This window comes from Carcharodon carcharias, chromosome 7, assembly GCF_017639515.1.
Source record: "Carcharodon carcharias isolate sCarCar2 chromosome 7, sCarCar2.pri, whole genome shotgun sequence".
Classification (NCBI taxonomy): domain Eukaryota; kingdom Metazoa; phylum Chordata; class Chondrichthyes; order Lamniformes; family Lamnidae; genus Carcharodon; species Carcharodon carcharias.
Genome location: NC_054473.1, coordinates 178,245,490 through 178,267,385, shown reverse-complemented (window position 1 = coordinate 178,267,385; position 21,896 = coordinate 178,245,490). Strand labels below are relative to the sequence as shown.

Here is a 21,896-nt window from a genome sequence, read left to right as displayed (position 1 = left end):
TAAATATAGAGACATGGCATTCAAGAGTAAACAAAGTTAAGTTAAACTTTTATGGGACACCCATTTGGCCTCAACTGGACTATTGTGTCCAATTTTGGGTGCTATGCTTCAGGAAGGATGTGAAGGCCCTTAGGGTGCAGATAAGATATTAATAGTTCCAGGGATGAGTTATGTAATCGATGGGAGAAAGCCAGGATTGTTCTCAGAGCCGAGAAAGTTGAAAAGAGTGAAATCAACATACAAAATGCTGGGATTACTGAGTTGCCAGCGTTTGTGGGGAGAGAAACGTGTTCAGATGAAATTTCAGGTCTGTGATCTGTTGGCCCTTTCCCTCTCCACAGGCACTGCCAGACCTGCACGTTTTCAGCACTTCTGTAATCTTTCAGATTTCCAGTGTCTGCAGTATGTTGCTTTTGCAATGTTGAGAGGCGATTTGATAGAGGTGTTCAAAATCACGCGGTGTCTGAACAGATTGGAGAGAGAAACTTCCCCTTGGTGGAAGGGTCATGAACTAGAGGATATCGACTTGAGGTGTTTGGCAAAAGAATCAAATGCCAACATGAGGAAAATCTTAAGCCGTTAGTGGTTTTGATCTGGAATGTGCTGCTCGAGGGCCTGGTGGAGGCAGATTCAGTCGTGGTCTTCAAAAGGGAATTGGATAAGCACTTGAAGGCTAAAGCTTTACAGTATTGTAGGGGAAAAGGTTGAGGACGTGGAACTGGCTGAACTGATCTTGCAGAGAATCAGCACATGTGTGATGGGCTGAATGGCCGCCTGTGTTACAACCATTTTATGATTCTGTTCTGTAATTCTAAACAATCCAGCTCTAAGAATCCGTAAAATGTTTGAGTTAAAATGTTGAGATTGGCTTTAATCCATGCCTCCTACCTGTGTTCATAACTTGAAACTATTAGTGTTGGAGGAGTACAGTTGGTGGTTGCTTTGTCTTGTGTGCATTTCTCTGAATGAAAATCATCTCCTTGCTATGAATGTAAACATGAATGTAAACATGACGTAAACAAATCACGCATGGTTAATGGTTGACCTTTTGTTGTCTGCTCTTTTGCGCTGCTTTGCCCTTGAGCATGTATCAATCTGAAGACAGTTATGGTGTTGTGGTGGAAGGTCTATTCATTACATATTATAGTGTGACCTGTCCTTTGATTCCATGAGGCTATTTTTCATTCTGTTCTCCAAGGACTTCAATGCATTTCTTGAATTTGAAGGTAGAAGCAGTCACCCCAGAATGCAGCAATGTTATGAGAGCCCACCACTGCAGATAAATATCATCCCATAGACCAGAACATTGACATTCGTGGTCAGATGAAGGTTGTCCCACTTAGTAGTTGTGGTTTTTTTTTTGTAAAAATATTCATCACTTAAACTTCAAATTACTTTGCCCAATTTTCATTTCTATTACAAGTAAGGGGTTGTGTTATCCTGGATACCATCCCCTGAACTTCCCCAATATAGACCTCTTTGTATTGCCACTTTACAGCTGAATTGGTACTAAGATGCAGTCTACTTCATAATCTTTAATACTAGCTGATGTGCTCTTCAATAATAAGTAATTTTGTTGATTGGTGGGTGGCATATCCAAATGCAGATTAAGAACATAAGAGATGGAGCAGGAGCCAGACATATTGCCACCAGTTACTCCACTGTTCAGTACAATCATGGCCAACCTTCTAGCTCAATTGCATTTTCCCACCGTATCCCCATGTTCCCTGATTCCCTTGTCACCTAACAATAACAACAATTTGCACTTATACAGTGCATTTAACATAAAATGTCCCAAGACACTTCACAGGAACAATTATCTAACAAAAATTGACATTGAGTCTCATCAGGGGATGTTAGGGCAGATCAACAAGCCAGAATTTGAGGATCAGCTTAAAGGATGAAAGAGAGGTTCACGGAGGGAATTCCACAAGCTAAGGCCTGGGCAGCTGAAGGCAGAGCCATCAATTATGCACCGATTAAAATTTGGGAGCTCAAAACTGGAATTGGAAGAGCACAGATATGAGCTTTTGTAGGGCTGAAGAAAATTAGAAATAGGGAGAGGTAAGGCCATGAAGTTGAAAACAAGGCAAACTCAGTCTTGAATCTTCTCACCGGCCACTTCTGGAATTGAAGATTCCAGGGATTCATAGCCCTGTGTGTGTGATTGTTCATAGCCATGGTATTGCGAGGTGGAACCCACATTTGCATTTCTCTTGTTGCTGTACAACTCGAACTAAACATCAAGTAGTTATCACTTCACCAGTCATGACATCTCTTGCCATGGTGATCAGAATTTTTTTTTAAATGAAAAGGACTGAATTTCTGAAGTGTCTTAAGTTAGGTGTTTGCTAAGTGCAATGCATCAGAGCAGCTCAGTGGAGTGTGATGCAGCAGGAAAATACTGGTACAGTTATCTATGTGGAACTCCCAGTCTTGATAAGGTGCTACTCAGAAGAGCCCAGTCACTGCCTTGTGGCAGAAAGGGGAATTGAAAGGAGAGCTTCCACTGGAGCTGCTCTTACATCCTCTCTGATAGCTGACCAAGAAGCAGCAATAGAATAAGGTTTCTTGACCTTATTCAAGACCTGTAGTCAATTTGTATGATTTGGGTGACACTGGTAAGAAATTAGGACAGAAAAGTCAGTAACTTAGCCAATGGTCTGCCCAATTGCCAGGATAGCCACTATTCCATTTCCATGAGGATGGGATGCTATCCACTGTGCCACAGGAATTCCTTTTGATTTCTCCACTATGAAATGTAGAAAATGCAGGTCAGGGAGCATCTGTAGAGAGAGAAACTCAGTTAACCTTTTCAGGTTGATGGTCCCTCAATGGAGGTTTTTGGTTTTTCTAATAGTCTCTCCATCAGCTCGTCAATTAATCCAAAGTTCACATCCAGAGTCCTCTCTTGCACACTCATCAGCTCTATTCTTGATAACTTCCACTGCCCAGTGGATCAACTTTAAGATTTATGTCTTCAAACCTCTTCACGCTCTGCTCCAGCCTCCACTCATCTTGGCACTATATGATTATATGATGGCTCACCCTGTCTTGCTCTGTCTACTCCACCATTGTTGGCTGCTGCTTCATCGACTCTCCCAACCCTGTTTCATCTTGCTTCCTTCCCCTCATTGTAAAGCAACTTTAAAAGTCTGTTTCTTTGATCTTGCACCATTGAGCACTCCCTGTTTCTTGTTTGACCTGAGCCTCGCTCTCTTCTAGCATGCTTTAAGTGAAGGGGCACAATAAAACACAAGCAGTTGTTGTCCACGTGAGGTGGATATTCTCATTGCATAACAGGTTAACATTTATTTTTCTTGCCCTCTTTCCCTATTTAGATGAAGGAAATTGAACTGATGTACCCACTGCCACAGGATAAGCTTGGCATTTGGCGTTGCCACACCTTGTGTCAAGCTTTGATGCGTTTTGGATAATTCTTGTGCGCAGTAGCATGAATAGAAAGTGGCCGACGGGTGTTAACACAATAACTGCCTTCAGTTCAATAAACATTGCAGCTGCAACTTGGCTTTTGTTGGAGGCCTGCCTAATTTTAATTTCATCTCCCACTGTTAAGCTAATGTGACGTTAATGCATAATGAATTGATTAAAGACTGGTTCTTTTTCTTTTCATTTCACTCACTGATGCACATAAAAAGTAAATGTAGCTTATCTCCATCCATCCAACTTGTCAAGTCTGCTATTCATTTGAAGTACTGATGATGATATCTTCCAGCCTATTCAGTAGTAAGTTATTGATATACCAGTTACCTAGTTACCACTGAACAAATCGATCTTAGGGAAATGATCCTGAAGGATGAAGCAGCCAATGGCCAATACCTTGGTGAGCATGGAGGAGTTTGGCCTCTTGTAGGCAACAAGAATTGGTTTATCTTTCATTTGATCAATTGCTCCAAAAACCTGATCGGAGTCTTTTGTGGAGGGATGCTTAGAACTTTTATGCTGTAGCCCTTTTGACATCTGAAATACACCCAACTCAAGTAACCACTGGCTTTGATTTTTAAAGGTATGCGATGTGACCCTGGCATTGGCTTTGTTCCCAGTCGCCTTTTCAGAGTCTCTGTGATTGATGTTCTTCATGCTATGCTCTGATTTTATCTTCGATGTGCCTGAGTCTTATGCTTGACAGCAGTGGGACGGTGATGTACGTGGCTAATGATCAGTGTTCAAATGAAAACAAACAACTCACAGTGCTCCAATGCACAATGGGAGCACATTACACTCTGGTAACCCTGCTAAACATAGCAAGCAAAACCAATAAAGGGGCAGTAATGCAGTTCCAGTCCGCACTGCGGATCATGGGGTCCGAGTCATGCACGGGCTCAACTGAGCTGAGGTCAGCCGACCTGCAGACTGTCAATTCTGTCATAAGTCAAGAGAGAGGATTTTCTTACCCTAACTGGCAGTGCCTAGATCTTGAAAGGCCCTTCCTGTGTGCGATGAAGAAGCAGCAAACAATGCCTGGCCCAAAAACAGCTGTTTAAATCCCAAGGTCGAGATGAAGATCCGAGGACAAAGCTACCCACATGGAAGATATTTTTGTGATCCTTCATTTTCAGGACCGGTTCATAACAGGTGCAGAGTGATTTGAGCTCTACTTGGGCATCCCACCCCACAACACCACCCACCCCCCCCCCCACCTCCTGTCCCAAGATCATGTGGTTTCAGCCACATTTAAATTAATTATTTGGTCCTAACAACTTGTAGTGTACAGTTTTGGCCACCTTAATTCAGGAGAGATTTCCTTGCATTGAGGGCATTCCAGAGAAGGTTCACCAAGTTGATTCCTGGGATGAAGGGAGTGTCTTATGAGGAAAGGTTAAACAGGTCAGCTAGGCAAACACACACTGGAGTTTAGAAGCTTATTGAAACACATAAGATTCTGATAGGACTCAACAGAATAGATGCTGAGAGGATGTTTCCCCTCATGGGGAAATCTAGAAATTGGAGGCACAGTTTCAAAATATGAGGTCTCCCTTTTGGGGCAGAGATGAGGAATTTCTTTACTTAGCTTTGATATGATGCAGTAAGCTTTGATATGATGCAATGCCTTTCCTCATCAAAAGCAGAGACCACATCAGTTGGAAGTATATTCCAGATGGTTCCATTGTATGCTGGGGAAGAAAACCCTCCTGATGGCTCAATCTATTTCTGCTATTGCACAGTTTGAACTAGTGTCCTCCTTAATCTGTTAAACTGGAATATTCTCTCAATTGGCATGCTGTCTGGCCCTTTAATTATTATATGGACCACTATCAGGTCTCCTCTAAGTCTGCTTGCTCTACAATAAAGAGAAATTAAGGAAACCTCATTAAATACCTTGGGAGAAGTTGAAATTTAAGAGGAGCCACGAGTGGTATAGAAGTGGTACAACATACTACTGGTCTTAGCACACTATGTAATTCTCATGTGAATTAATTCTCATGTGAATTAATTACTTAATCATTTATATAGAATGTTTTCCTGAGCCAGAGCTGTGGTAACGGAGCACCAGAAACCAGTCTTCTGTCTCTCGCCACTCGAATGGTGTGACTCAATAAGGAGGCTTCATTAAGTAAAAGGTTCCTTATGTTACTGAATAATCACTAGTTTCATCACCACTGAATGACAAAGGCCTAATCTCTGTCAGGACATATCTGCCCAAGGCCATTGCAATAAATAGATTCTGGCTATTAAATATTGCAGACATATTCTCGATGTGCTTGCTGCATGCTTCACAAGTAAAACTACCCATTCATGAACATCAAAAAAAAATTCCATCCACAGTAAATACATTCCTATTACCAACAGGAATGAATTATGAAGTCTGATTTTAATACGATAATTTTCACTTCTATCCTCCCTTCCAGTTTACAGGGCTGATATTACGTCGAAATACCTAGGCCTCACTTTTTCCCGCGTCGGGCGGGCGGGGCAGTCAGCTAAGCACTGCCATTTTACGTGGGTGGGCTAATTAAGGCCCCCCCCCCCCCCCCAAGTATAATATGCGAGCGGTAGTGCTGAGCGCTGTGTGTGTGGGCGGGGGGGAGGACATGCACAAAGTTGCCCCAGGGAGATTGAAGCGGTTTTTAAAAAAAGTTTTTAAAGTCATTAAAAGTTTAATGAAACATACCCCTCATGTGACTGTGTCACGTGAGATGGGACATGTTTTTATTTTTCATAGGAACTTTTTATTTAAGTAGCAAAAGCTTTAGGAAACCTCATCCCGCTCGTGGATGAGGTTTCCTTAAAAAAAAAATGTAAAGGCCGCCTGGACTTTTTGCCTGCTGACCAATCGTAAGGTTGGACGGGCAGCGTAAACTTGACATTAATTATTTTGTTAATGGCCTTAATAGGCCTATCAATTAGCAGTGGGTGCACAGCTGACTCCAGTGCATGCCTGCCAAATGAAAGTGCACGATGATGTCAGGATGCACGCCCAATGTCATCGCGTGTCATCTTACGCGCTGGCATGTTGGGCCCGCCCCCACACGCTGACTGTAAAATCCTGACCCTAGAAATTGCAGCACAGAAGCAGGTCATTTTACCCAACGGGCCAAGGTTAGTTTTATGCTCCAGACGAGCCACCTCCTACCTTGCTTTATCTCAGTCTATTTAAACGTAGATTCTTCTGTTCCTTTCTCCCTTATATTTATCTAGCCTTACTTTGAATGCATTTATGCTATCCATCTCCACTGCCTCGTGGTAGAATTTTCCACATTCAAATCGCTCTCGGGATGAAAAAAGTTTCTTCTGAATCCCCTATTGGATTTATTAGTGACTACCTTCTAATTATGACCCCAAGTGTTGGTCTCCTGCACAGGAGGAAACGTCTCCATGTCTACCCTGAGCCCCTTCATAATTCCATCTTCATCCTCAAAGGATACTTCAAATCTGGTTGACTGAGCCTTTAGTCATCCACTGTGACTTCTCTCAGACCACCTACTCACATGATTGTGTGCAGATATACATATGGTTTTCCAGTATTTTGTGATTAGAAACCCAAAACTGGAGTTAAACTAGGTCATGAGAAAATTAATTCTCCAAATAATTTTGGGACTTAGGGAAAGTATTCAACAAAGTGCCACATGGGAGACTGATGAAGATGATAATCCATGCCATTAAGCAGTAAGTAGCAGTATGGATTAAAAAAATTGGCACCATGACAAGAATCAAAAGGTGGTAGTGGATGGAAAATCTTCAGACTTGAAGGTGCTTTGCAACGGTTTTCCTTTGGGCTCATTTTTTTATTATTCATTCATGGGATGTGGGCATCGCTGGCTAGGCCAGTATTTATTGCCCATCCCTAATTTCCCTTGTTCAGAGAGCATTTTAAGAGCCAACCACATTGCTGTGGGTCTTGAGTCACATGTAGGCTAGACCAGATAAGGATGGCAGATTACCTTCGTAAGGGACATTAGTGAACATTTATGACAATCGACAATGGTTTTCATGGTCATCATTAGACTTTTAATTCCAGATTGTTTAAATTGAATTCAAATTCCACTATCTGCCGTGGTGGGATTTGAACCCATGTCCCCAGAGCATTACACTGGGTCTCTGGAATACCAGTCCAACAACAAAACCACTGCCACCACCTCCACCTTGCAATTGCTCTTTGCAATTATTATAAATGACCTAGACTCAAGTGTAGGAACTGACATTATAAAGATTGTAGATGAAACAAATCTTGGTAAAGTAGTACACGTTGAGAATATTTATAAACTTCAATGATGTAAGCAGGGTGGTGAAATGGGCAGAAGCATGGCAGATGGAGTTCAGTGGAGAGCAGTTTGAAGTGATGCATTTTGGGAGGAATAATATAGAAATACAAAAATAATTGGCACAATTTTGAAAGTGTAGATGAACATACCATTTGGTGTTCAAATGCACATATCTTCAATGGTGATAGGGTAAAGTGTTTAAAACAGCATTCGAGCTACTTGCTCACTAGAATCATTAGAATTTTCTAAAGCACTAGTTAGGCCTCAGCTGATGTACTGCAGGCAATTCTGGGCACCAGGAAAGATTTTTTATTTTACATTCATTCATGGCATGGGCATCGCCAGCTAGGTCAGCATTTATCGCTAATCCATAATTGCCCTTGAGAAGATGATGGTGAGCTGCCTCCTTGAACCAATGTAGTCCATAAAGTGTATGTACACCCATAGTGCGTTAGGGATGAAGTTCCAATTTTGACCCAGCGACAGTGAAGGAATGGCGATATAGTTCCAAGTCAGGATAGCGAGTGGCTTGGAGGGGAACTTCCAGGTGGTGTTCCCATGTGTCTGCTGCCCTTGGCCTTCTAGGTGGTAGAGGTCATGGGTTTGGAATATGCTGTTGAAGGAGCCTTGGTGAGTTACTGCAGTGCATCTTTTAGAAGGTACACACTGCCACTGTGTATCAGTGGTGGAGGGGGGTGAATGGCACCCCAACTGCCATCTTAATCAAGCAAGCTGCTTTGCCCTGGATGGTGCTGAGCTTCTTGAGTGTTGTGGGAGCTGCACTCATCCAGGCAAGTGGAGAGTATTCCATCACACTTGTGCCTTGTAAATAGTGGACAGACTTTGGGGAGTCAGGAGGTGAGTTATCCTCCACAAAATTCCCAGCCTCTGCCCTACTCTTGTAGCCACAGTATTTATATGGCTGGCACAGTTCACTTTCTGGTCAATGGTAACCCCAGGATGTTAGTGGGGGGTTCAGTGATGGTCATGCCACTGAATGTCAGGGGGAAATAATTAGATTCCCTTGTTGGCGATGTTCATTGTCTGAAAATTGTGTTGCGGGAATATCACTTATAATTTATCAGCCCAAGCCTGGATATTGTCCAGGTCATGTTGCATATGGACAAGGACTGCTCAGTACCTATGGAATCATGAATAGTGCTGAACATTGTGCAATCTGACCATATGATGGAGGGAAGGTCACTAATTAATCAGTTGAAGACAATTCAGCCTGGGACATACTCTAAGGAGCTTCTGCTGTAATGTCCCGGGACCGAGATGGTTGACCTCCAACAACCACAACCATCTTCCTTCATAATGGACAAAAAGCGAGGCTGTGGGACTAAGCACGACTCTTCTTTCAAAGAGAAAAAATGGGCACCATGGGCCAAATGGCTTCCTTTACTGCTGTATGTTTCAATAAAATGAAAATGTACCTGTTTCTCCACTTGCAAGGATGTAGCAAGACTATAGCATTAAGATCCATGGAGTTGGTTCCATGTACCACCATGTATGCTCTCAGCTAGAATGACTCTGCTGAAAGATATTCAATCAGCAGTGATCTGCTACCAGTGCTGTTTAGGTAAGGAATTGCAGGATTTTGACCCTGGGGTGATCAAGGAATGACAATAAATGTCCAAGTTGGTGTAGTCTTTGTCTTGGAAAGAAACTTAGAGGAGCCCTTCAGGTCCTGAAGAAGAGCCATATTGGACTCGATACATTCACTCTGTTTCTCTCTCCATAGATATTGCCAGACCTGAGTTTTTTTCCAGCACTTTCTATTTTTATTCCAGATTTCCAGTATCTGTAGTATTTTCTTTTATAATAGAGGTTCCCTTGTCCTTCTAGATGATGGTGCTTTTCACTGGCATCACGTCTTAAAAGAATACCTACGACCTGTTTTGCAAAGTATAAAATTTGGGAAATAAATGCCAGTGGTGAAAACTGAAACACAAAGCTTGGTTATGAACTGCGAGGACGATGGTGCGGAACTTCAAGAGAACATAGACAAGTTGGTGGAATGGGCAGATAGGTGGATGAAATTCAATGTGGAGAAGTGTGAGGTGATGCTCTTTGGTAGAAAGAACATGGACAGACAATATAAAAGGGGTGAAATTTTGAAGGGGTTGCAGGAGCAGAAAGACTTGGGTGTATATGTGCATAAATCATTGAAGATGGGAGGACAGGTGGACAGAGCAGTTAATAAAGCATATAGTATCCTGGCCTTAATTAATAGGGGCATAAAGTACAAGAGCAGGGAGGTTATGATGAATTTATATAAGACACTCAGACTTCAGCTGGAGTATTGCATACAGTCCTGGGCACCACGTTACAGGAAGTATGTGAACACATTGGAGAGAGAGCAGAAGAGGTTTACAAGAATGGTTCCAAGGATGAGAAACTTCAGTTATGAGGATAGATTGGAGAGGTTGGGACTGTTCTCCTCAGAGAGAAGGTGGCTGAGAGGAGATTTGATAGAGATCCTCAAAATCATGAGGGGGCTGGACAGAATAGATAGGGAGAAGCTGTTCCCACTCGTAAAAGGATCAAGAATGAGAGGGCACAGATTTAAAATGATTTGCAAAAGAAGCAAGTATGACATGAGAAAAACTTTTTCAAATGAGTTGCTCGGGTCTGGGATGCACTGCCTGGATGTGTGGCAGAGGCAGGTTCAATCGAGGCATTCAAGAAGACATGAGATGATTAATTGAATGGAGACAATGTGTAAGGGTACAGGGAAAAGGCGGGACAATGGCACTAGGTCATAATGCTCATTTGGAAAGCTGGTGAAGGCATGATGGGCCAAATGGCCTCCTTTTGTGCCATTAAGATCCTGTGATATAAATTATTCACCTTTTTTGTCATAGCAACTTGCTAAAGCAAGTATCAGGTTTTAACATGAGTGAAATGTTAAAGTTTTAGATGCATGGATTTACTGCACTTTGGGTCTATAATTGATGTCTATTAATTAATTAATTGGCTACCTGTTAGGATCTCCACATTCTGTCATAACTATCACTTTCTAGATCTTAAATGGTTAATAAAAAAACCTTATCACATTATTTCATGAGGATGGTGCCTATTTATGAACCTTGTCCTCTGATTTCAGCTCTGAGCAAATATACCTTTGTAGCTTGCGTAAAAATAAGTAGTGAAATTAATTCTAATTTAATGTTTTTGGTTTTCTATTTTCCCATTGGTTTTAATTGAGTGATTTTATTACATGCAGATGATTCCTTTTTATAATTGTAGTGATGTGGGTATTTTTTGCCTCTGTTGAATTTTGAATTTGTTTAGTGTTGCTAAAATCAACATCCAAGAGGTTAACTTCCAAGGTCACATGAAGTATTTCTTCAACAGAAGCTATTGATAAAAGCAAATTTTTGTTTGCAATAATGAGTATTCTTTTAGTGATAGAGGTACAAAGATGACACTAGTGTAATAGGTTTTATTCAAGTGTTTTTAAAACGTTGACTCCATGCCCATGTTTTAGCTCATTCTTCCAAGTAGCTTCTACAGATTTTTTTACTTTTTCCTAAGTGCGTACCCATGCTTTACTAATCAGTATAGTGAGCATAGATCAGTCATCAGACACTCATAATCAAACATAGGAAAATTGCATATTAACAGTGGGAATCCAAGGAGCCTTTTTATTCTTTCAAGGGATGTGGGCATCTCTGGTGAGGTTAGGATTTGTTGTCCATCCTTAATTGGCCTTAAACTGGGTAGGTAGGCCATTTCAGAATGTTGGTGACATCTTTTGATGATCTGCTTCTATCACTGCTTGTTTGTCCCTACAACCACACCAACCCCCTCCACTTCTCTCTCTTTCTCTCTCTCTCTCTGCCCCCCCCACATACCTTAAACCAGTTTATATTTCAACTCTTTCTTGCATTCGAACTCAAGTTCTGTCGAAGGGTCATGAGGACTCGAAACGTCAACTCTTTTCTTCTCCGCCGATGCTGCCAGACCTGCTGAGTTTTTCCAGGTAATTCTGTTTGTGTTTAGGCCATTTCTGAAGGCAGTTAAGAGTCAACCATATTGCTGGAGGTCTGGAGTTACATCCAGGCCGGGTAAGGATGGTGGATATCCTTCCCCGAAGGGCATTAGTGAACTAGATTTAGACAATCGTTACTAGACAACCTCACTGTTAGGGTTTTCAATTCCTAATTTTTACGAGTTAATTGAACTTAAATTCCACCGAAAGCAGTGGGATTTGAGCCTATATCCCCAAGGTATTCCTAGTTACTAGTTCAGTGACATAACCACTATGCTGCCATCTCTCCATGGTATACTGAATACTGAAATATTGTAGTCGGCTACAAAATATAATCAAAAAGACTACTGGAAGGTTAGCCTTTGACAGAAGGCCGGAATATAAAGGTGAGGTTTTTTTGCTGTAGCTACACACAGCCCTGATTAGACTACATCCGGAGTACTCTGTACAGTCTAGGATCACACCTCAGAGGGTATATTGACCTTGGAAGGAGTGTAATGCAGATTCAAGGCTCCCAAGTGTCTGATGTTGGATTACATAAACTAGGACTTGTATCCTTGGGCTATAGGTTAAGGGATGATTTGATTTGAGGATTTTGTGAGGAATTGGTGGGAAATAGAGGGAGACTTTTTTTTTCCCACTGGTGAGTGGGTCTAGAACAACGGGGCATAACCTTAAAATCAGAGCTGGGCCATTGAGGAGAGATGTTGTAGAATTGTGGAATCACTCATGAAAAAAGCTATACATGGTAACTCCATTTTAAATCTGAAACTGATGAGCATTTGCTCAATAAAGGTACAAAGGATTTGGAGGTAAGCCAGGTAGGTGGAGTTGGGCTGTAAATCAGCCATAATCTTATTGAATGCTGGAACAAGTTTGAGGGGCTTAACGGTCTGTAGCGATCTTCCAAGTGTATTTTTATTTTGGGCCACACAATGGAGTAAATTGGCTGGTGAGGGGAGGAGGTCTATGAGCTGCAAGCCTGAATGTTTTGGGTTCTTGTCAGCTAGGCTGTGCACCTTTTAGACTTGGACGTCTCGCTGCTTAAAATATCACTCTTCAATTCGCCCAGTGTAACGACCAACTAAAAAAAACGAGTCAAACATTAAAGAAAAGGCCTTCAAGCCAGTATTTGAGTCATGTCAAAGGAGGGCAGAGTCCTTGATTTGCTTGTGCCCTCTAGCATTGAGAGCTTGGTAGGCAGAGGCTTCATCTCGAAGATTGGTATTAGCAGTTCCCAATAAAAAGATGGACACATCAGGATCTGAGAGGCTTTTTGTTATTAAGTTCCATGTCAGCCTGACATGTAAGGTCAGTCTTTTTTTGAGGCTTCAGTAAGTTACCAATGTTTAATGGTCTGTGTTTCAACAGTTGCACCATTGTTACTTCATAAATACCTTTAGTGTATAATAACTGTTTGTACTGTTCATTGTGTGTAAGTAAAACCACTTATTGGTTGAAACCTTTGTCCCAATTCAATTAATATTTTTCCACTCCATAGAAAGAGGGCAATTCATATGGTGGCACATAGTGCATATTTAGTGTTTGGAGTCAGGGTTCTCTGTTGTTATCCTTGGACCTTTCTGTAGTTTATCCATGTACACTGGTCAGTTGAACCTGGGCAAAATAGCAGATGGTGCCCAGTTATTTCATGTTGAATGTTCCTGTAACTCTTGTGGATTAAGATTAAAGGGCCCCCCACAACCCCAGAGAAACTTGTTGAAAATAGCAGTTCTGCCTATTCTATTGTGATTGCTACAAATGAGTAGCTTAAAATGTTCAATCTGTGTATGGTATTCCATTACAGCCCCATTTTTAAAAAAAAAACATGGTTATTGCAGAGGAGTGCTAAATTGCCCAAGTGTGGGAATGTTGCTGCTCAAAGATTTTAAGTAACATGACTGTGCACAGGATAATTCAGGAAGCCATTTTTAGACCCATTTAAGTGGTAGAACATTTGAAGCAATTTCCTGTGACTTGATTTGGTTGGATCACTAAGATAAGAAACACTTTTTTTTAAGGTGAAGTTCATTTGGTATGAAACACTTTTCTTTGCATAGGTAGTCGACAATTAAGTCTCAAATTCATGCCTCTCACACACACCATTTGCTTTCTAATCCAAAAGGGTGTTGCGATCTGAGTCGCATTTAGGCCTAAACTAAAACTGGGTGTGTTTGACAAATTTTCCGATCCTGAGATTGATGGACTGATTGATTGCATCCTTTTACCTAAATGAACATCTACAGGGAGCCACAGGGACTTGCCAGCCAGTTTATTCATCTGTTGTACCACAGGCACAATGGGCCGAATGGCCTCCTTCTGCACTGTATCATGTTGTGATTTTTGCCATCTGCTTCTCGTTTGATGTGCAAAAAAATAAATAAATTTCGATTTGGTCACGGTGACCATGTCAAGTTTCAGGTCTATGAATTCCAAACACGCAGTTTGTACGGAGCTGGAATTCATATGAAATTTACTGCAATAACTTATCTTAATATTTAACTGGGTGTATTCAGGTGAGTTGATGCATCAGATGGTGAAAATGTAAAACAGGGAAAGGGATGTTAGCAAAGGGGAGAAGAGCTGGCTTGATAAAAACCACATGGTTACAGCACAACAGGCAGCCATTCGACCCTCTGGTGCTTGTGCTGGCTCTCTGAAAGAGCAATTCACCTAGTGCCATTCCACCGCCCCCCCCACCCTCTGACTTCTCCCCATAGCCTGCATTCTTTTTTTCCTTTTCAGATAATGATCCAATTCCCCTTTTGAAAGCCTCAGTTGATCCTGCCTCCACCACACCCTCAGGCAGTGCATTCCAGATCCTTACCGCTTGCCATGTGAGAATTTTTCCTCATGTTGCCATTGTTTCTTCTGCCAATTATCTTAAATACGTGCCCTCTTGTTTCCAATCCTTCCACCAATGGGAACAGATTCTCCATATCTACTCTGTCCAGACCCCTCATGATTTTGAATCCCTCTATCAAATCTCCCCTCAACCCCCTCTTCTCCAAGGAAAACAGTCCCAACTTCTCCAATCCCTCTACGTAACTGAGGTTCCTTATCCCTGGAACCATTCTCATGATTTTATTCCGCACTCTGCAATGCCGCATCCTTTCTTTTGTGTTTCAATGTGCCTTTCCTCTCTTTCCCTGTGGCAAAACACTAATGACACAGGGCCTTTTAGCTCCTTGTTGGGAGAATTCGAAAAAAATAACACATGGTTTATCTTTTGTATGAAATGCTAAACTGAAAACCATCTATCTTAGGTGGATTTACAATATCCTGTGACACTATTCTGAAGAAGGCCAAGAGAGTTCTTTTGTGTCATGGTCAATATATATCTCATTTGGTTAGTTTAACTGGCTATACAGATTTTCTAGTTATTACGTCAGTTGTTATTTGTGGGACTTTGTCTGCAAATTGGCTGTTGCATTTGTGACATTACAGCATTGGCTATACTTCAAAAGTACATTGTTGGCTATGAAGCACTTGGAACATCCTAACATTGTGAAAGGTGCTGTATAAATGAAAGTTCTTTGTTCCGCACGGTTCGGTGATCAGTCTTGTGTCTGTTTTATTATTCACAAGACTAATACCTGAAATGGGTGGGTTGTTTTATGAGGGAAGGTTGGACAGGCTGGGCTTGTAGTCGCTGGAGTTTAGAAGAGTAAGAGCAACTTGATTGAAACATATAAGATCCAAAGGGGTCTTGACAGAGTTGATGTGGAGAGGATGTTTCCTCTTGTGGGAGAATCAAGAACTAGGGGGTCACTGTTTAATAATTAAGGGGTCGCCCATTTGAGAGATGAGGAAAAACTTTTTCTTTGAGGGTCATGAATCTTTGGAACTCTCTTCCTCAAAAGGCGGTGGAAGCAGAATCTTTGGAACTCTCTTCCTCAAAAGGCGGAGATAAGTAATTCTTGATGAGCAAGGGGATGCAAGGTTATCGAGGATAGGTGGGAAAGCAGAGTTGAGGTTAAAATCAGATCATCCTTGATCTTATTGAATGGTGGAGCAGGCTCGAGGGGCCGAGCGGCCTACTCCTGGTCCTTATAGGCTTCTCGCCTTTTCAATGTCATTAAAGGAACACTGACGAGAATAAATGACAAATCCTCTTGTATTTCGCTCAGTGCGCTTAATATAAATCACATTCATCAAGGTGCTCATATGTCATGTCTAAAATAATGCATGGCTCTTGTCCTCTGCAAAAGTTTGCCAAATACATTTTAGTGAAAACATTGCTTCTTCAATTAATAAAGTAGCAGAACTCTATTTACATTTAGAAGATAAATTACAAAGTAATGGTGATAATTGCCGTTGGGACCCATTTTTCTTTGTTACAATGACAAAGCTCAGTATTGCTAATGAGGCTTGTTGAATCCTGATGACATTTTCAGTCTGACCTGTTCCAGGACAGAAGTACATGTTGCCTGCCATGTGAGGCAGATCAGGTTAATGTTCTTCTCATTGAGTAGAGACACTAAAAATGATTAATTGTGTGATTACATTGCCACTGCAAGTTATCATTGACACCATTTGTTTAATCATTATGTAGAAGTGATTGAGTTGCAGAGGATGTGTGCACATGTATCCAATGCTTACAAATTTGACTTTTCCCTCAAGTGCATCTAATGTTGTTACAATCAAGACTTTTTTCAACATCATTTGCTTGCTGCCAGTTTCTTTGGGAGCACCTCGCCCTCTACGATCTCAAATTGATGCCTTTTGTTCTTTTAAAATCCTGCTGTAGAACTAATTATAGCCTTGGTTTAGCAATTAACTCTCATTGTAATAACTTGGAAGTTTTTGTAGGATTCCGACTAAAATTTCCAGTTTGTCAAAAGCCAAAATAATCATTTGGTAGTACAGCACCTGAGTGTCGCTGAAAAAAGAGACATGTGGAAGCTTGCATTCATCAGGACATTTGCAAGAATACCAGATGTAAAGAAAGAACATATATGTTCATTGTGCCTGTTTCGACTGAACAAAATAGGTGACAGCCATGCTCTGGTTCATTCCCAAGGACAATGCCTTTAGCAATCAGAGTCAAACTGCCTGGTTTTAATTTAAATAAAGCTTGACAGTTAACTGTCAGCCATCAGTTAACTGGTACATTCTCTATGGCAATGCCTCTACCAGAGTTCACTTGCCAACCAATCTGCACTCTCTTCTCATGAAGTATAAATTGTTGTTCCCTTTACATTTGGTATTCTTATGAATGTCCTGAACAGTGCAAAATGAGAGGCTTCAACATGTCCTTTTCTTCCCCAAATATTGCATGCTAGCCCAACAACTATAACTTGCATTTATGTAGCAACTTTAACTTTGTAAAACATCTTCAGGCACTTAGGGAGCATTGAGGCAAAGTTTTACTGTATGAGCTGTTTTATATACAGGCTAAGATGACTACTTAGATTTATTTATAACTAAATTTACAACAAAAATATATTAGACAATGACCAGTTTAAACAAAGTCAATTGTTCTTCCAGAGTTGCATCATGTTCACAAAGAAACCAGTTGCTTCAGACAGAGTATTTCTCTTAATGTGGAAAACCAAATGCTCAGCCTGGGCAACCACCAATACATTTTAGCCTCCTTACTAGGTTCTTAGCTTATAACCTTAATTCCAATAGAAGATGGGACTATTAATATATATAATAAATCAAATGTACTATTGGCACGTCACAATAACAAATGAGTAGGCAAAGGGGACAGGATGACAAAAGTGGGGTTTAAGTAGATCAGCCATGGCACTGAATGGCAGAGTGAGCGTGAGTGGCTCTGAGTTCCTTCTGTTCCTGTTTCTTATGTTCTTTATGTATAGGTGTCCTCATCCCTGGTGATTTATTTTCTTTTCGGGAAGGATCTGTGTCATACAGGGGCAGAAAAGAACTTAGGGAAGAACTGAATTGCATTCGCCCAATTTTTAGTTGACCAGCCTGTTGTGTGAGGGAAAGCACTGACTTATATGTTGGCAGGCACATGGCAAATAAATGCTCGCTCTTATTATTCTTGCACTATATGAACGTTGTATGCAAGGGCCTGCCTGTCAGACCCCAGTGCCCAATCATTGAGCTCAAAATGGAAGGAGGCTTGGGGCTGACCCTGTAGATGGGCCTACAGAGGGGCTTTCAGAACACTGTCCTGCACAAGCACCTATTAGTAGAAGCCAGTGTTTTAACGATGTAAAGTAAATGAGCTGGGCACCTCACTGGCTGCCAATTTCTCTCTTTAAAATTTGTTCATGGGATGCGGGCATCGCTCGTCACTCACTAGGTTAGCATTTATTATCCATCCTTAGTTCAGAGGGTATTTTTAATAGTCAACCACATTGCTGTGGGTCTGGGGTCACATGTAGACCAAGCCAGGTAAGGACAGCAGATTTCCTTCCCTAAAGGACATTAGTGAACCAGATGGGTTTTTACAACAATTGACAATGGTTTTGTGGTCATCATCAGACTTTTTAATTCCAGATTTTTATTGAATTCAAATACCACCATCTGTTGTGGCAGAATTTGAACCCAGGTCCTCAGAGCATTACCCTGGGTCTCTGGATTGCTAGTTCAGCAAGAACCACAATGCCATCGTCACTTCTTACCCACCCTGGGGTAAATCTCGACTTTGTCCAATTGTGTAAAGCAGCCTATAATGAACTGGAGGTCTGTTTTACATCCCTCCTTACTTTGTTTCCATTGACAGGCTGCCACAACTCATAGTGGTCTGTTTGACATTACCTCAAAATAAAGTTCTATCCCTCTTATGTTAATGACCCTTCAGACTGGGCATATGGTTCCATTCAGATCAGCTCTTCAGGGTGAATGCCTTCCTTTAAAAATGCAGCAAAAAGGTTTATCATCAATTTGAAAGAAGTAATGGCATGTAAAATTATTCAGCTGCAATTCAATGTCTGCTTGATGCACAAAACTGGAGTTATTGCCCCATTTTAGTTCTGATCGTTCCAGTGTGAGATTTTACTAATTTTCACACCATCTGCCATTGCGGTCTGTTTGAGTGAATCTGGCACTTGAAGTTAACTTGCAGTGGGCCCATCACGAGGAACTGGGTTGGGAATGTAAAATGCGTCACGATTGTGCCAGATAGGCTTTTGATCCACTTTAGTGAAATGCTTAAGAACTAACATAGCATATTGCAGACTGTATACAGTTTGAATTGGAATGCTAAGTGTTGACTGCAATGTGAAACGATCCTTAACAACTGGCCTGCCAATAATGAAGTGACATTTCCACTTTTGAGGAGCTTTAAAACAAATAGAAAAAATCCCAATATTTCCATAAGTGTGAACTTTAGACCTGTGTTTGTTTGAAATTGGACCAAAAGGTGTGGCTGAAACCATTCTCCAATTGCTCATCATTTGACTTTGGGGCATCTTGACCCTGTTCCTAGTGAAACCACATCTGGAAGTGAATTGTTTTCAGAAAAATTGAAATAGAATGTCAATTAGGAGGACAAAACTAGCCTCAAAGCATAGATGAGATTAACTCTTCCTCCTCCGTTTGAGAGATCTTTAATTTTAGGTATTCCTCAACAAAGTTAATTTTTGCTGCTGCTAATAGTGTTTAATAGCTCACTCGTTGGGAAGTCCTGCTTTGAACATTCACTCCCTCCACAACCAAGGCAACAGCGTGTGCCATCTACAAGGTGCTCTGCAATAATTTGCCAAGCCTCCTACAACGGCACCTTCCAAGGCCTTGACCTTTACTCCTTAGAAGGACAGGGGCAGCAGTCACATGGGAACACGCTAGTTCCCCTTCAATACACCATCACTCACCATCCTGACATAGAAATATAGCCCCATTCTTTCAGTGTTGCTTAGTCAAAGTCCTGGAGTGCTGTGTACCTACACCGCATGGACTGCAACAGTTCAAGAAGGCATCACCATAACCTTCTCGAGGGTAACTCAAGTAAATGCTGGTCCTGCTAATGATGCCCAGAACTGCATAAAGCAATAAGCAGGCAATTTGGCCCAAATCATCTGTTCTGATCCTTTTTTTTGTTATGGGATGTGGGTGTCACTGGCTAGGCCAGCATTTATTGACCACCCTAATTGCCCTTGTTCAGAGGGCATTCAAGAGTCAACCATACTGTTGTGGGTCTGGAGTCATATGTAGGCCAGACCAGGTAAGGACAGCAGATTTCCTTTCCCTAAAGGACATTAGTGAACCAGATGGGTTTTTACAACAATCAACAATGGTTTTATGGTCCTCATTGACTTTTAATTCTAGATTTTTATTGAGTTCCAATTCCACCATCTTCTGTGGCAGGATTCAAACGCGTGTCCCCAGAACATTACCCTGGGCCTCTGGATTACTAGTCCAGCAACAATACCACTATGCCATTGCCACCTCCTAATACCCCACATGAGCAATCTCCCACCCTACTTCATCTCACTTAATCAGCATACCCCACTGTTCCTTGTTCCTTCATGTACTTGACTAGATTCCCCCATCCTGATATGGCTGTCATATAAAGACACAGCTTAGCAAACCATACAAGCTAGGAAGGTGCCAGTTACCTTGCCTCATAGCCCCATCCTCACGTCCCACTACCCCACCCACCCGCCACCACCATTTTAAAGCTCACTCGCTGTATTTTAAGAGGAGGCCTTCTGGTGCAGTAGGTGACGTCCCTGCCTCCTGAGCTGGAAACTCTGGGTTTGATTCCCACCCCCAGGACTTGATGGCCAAGCAAGTTGCATTTGTACTGTGGCCAAACAGTTTGAGTGTCAAACTGCTAATCCTTCCAACGCAGGCCAATGGCAGGCAGTAAGAGCAGGCAAGATTCCTGGTCAGTCATGTGATGGAAAGAGAGTGGAGTCTCTGCCATCACTATCCATAGCTCCAGACTACAACATGCACGAAAGTGAATGTCGCCACAGCAACTCAGACTCCGAGTGAATAGTAACCCATCACTGCGGCCACCACTGCATTATAAATGGTATGGGGAGGCCAATCGAGATGTGTTAATCAAGGAACCCTAGCAAAATTGTAGTCAATGGGAATCAGGCTATAAGTTTCCACTGGTTGGAGTCATACCTAGCACAAAGGAAGGTGGTTGTGGTTCTTGGATGTCAATCATCCCAGTCCCAGGACATCACTGCAGGAGTTCATCAAGGTAGTGTCTGAGGCCCAACCATCTTCAGCTACTTCAGCAATGACTGTGCTCCATCATAAGGTCAGAATTGGGGATGTTCGCTGGTGATTGCACAACGTTCAGATTTCACAACTCCTCAGATCCTGAAGCAGTCTGTGCCCATATGCAGCAAGTCCTGGGCAACATTCAGGCTTGGGCTGATAAGTGTCAAGTAACATTCATGCCCCACAAGTGCCAGGCAATTATCAAGTGAGTGAATCCGAACATCTCCCCTTGACATCAATGGCATTACCACCACTGAATCTCACACAATCAACATCCTGCGGGTTACCATTGACCAGAAATTGAACTTGACTAGTCATATAAATACTGTGGCTTCAAGAGCAGGATCAGAAGTTGGGAATTCTGCAGAAAGTAACTCACCACCTGGCTCCCCAAAGCCTGTCTGCCATCTACAAGGCACAAGTCAGCAGTCTGATGGAATACTCTCCCCTTGCCTGGATCCAACAACAAACAAGAAGCTTAACACCATCCAAGACACAGCATCCTGCTTGATTGGCACCCCAGCCACCATTTAAACATTCACTCCATCCACCACAGGCACATGGTGGCAACTGTGTGTACCATCTACAAGATGCACTGCAGCAACTCACCAAGGTTCCTTCAACAGGATCTTCCAAACCTGTGACCACTATCACCAAGAAAGACAAGGGCAGCAGATGCATGGGAACACCACCACCTTCGAGTTCCCCTCCAAACCACTCACCATCCTGACTTGGAACTATATTGTGGTTCCTTCATTGTCCCTGGGTCAGAGGTGCCCAACTTTCTCCCTAACAGCACTGTGGGTGTACCTACACCACATGGACTACAGCAGTTCAAGAGGTGGCTCACCACCACCACCTCGAAGGAAATTGGGGTGAGCGATTAAAAATGTTGGCCTAGCCAGTGACGCCCACATCCTGTGAAAGAATGAAAAAAGAAATACCCCAAACCTGCAACGTGTACTGGGGCCAAGTGGGCTGGAGTGTTTAAAGGAATTGTTGATCACAATGGGTAGGAA

At 42.0% G+C, this 21,896-nt stretch overlaps 1 protein-coding gene across 2 annotated transcripts in view; it reads left to right on the top strand.

The window, feature by feature from the left end:
- Positions 1–21,896, top strand: part of si:dkey-234i14.6 — a 137,052-nt gene that overhangs the window by 98,180 nt on the left and 16,976 nt on the right. Inside the window, exon 4 of one of the 2 annotated variants that reach the window (XM_041192131.1) lies at positions 3,342–3,682. The exons of the other annotated variant lie outside the window; for it this stretch is intronic. Within the exon in view, the coding sequence (XP_041048065.1) occupies positions 3,342–3,437 (96 nt within the window). The 3' untranslated portion in view covers positions 3,438–3,682. Of the gene's footprint in view, positions 1–3,341; positions 3,683–21,896 lie in introns of those variants that run through there. 2 annotated transcript variants of the gene reach the window in all.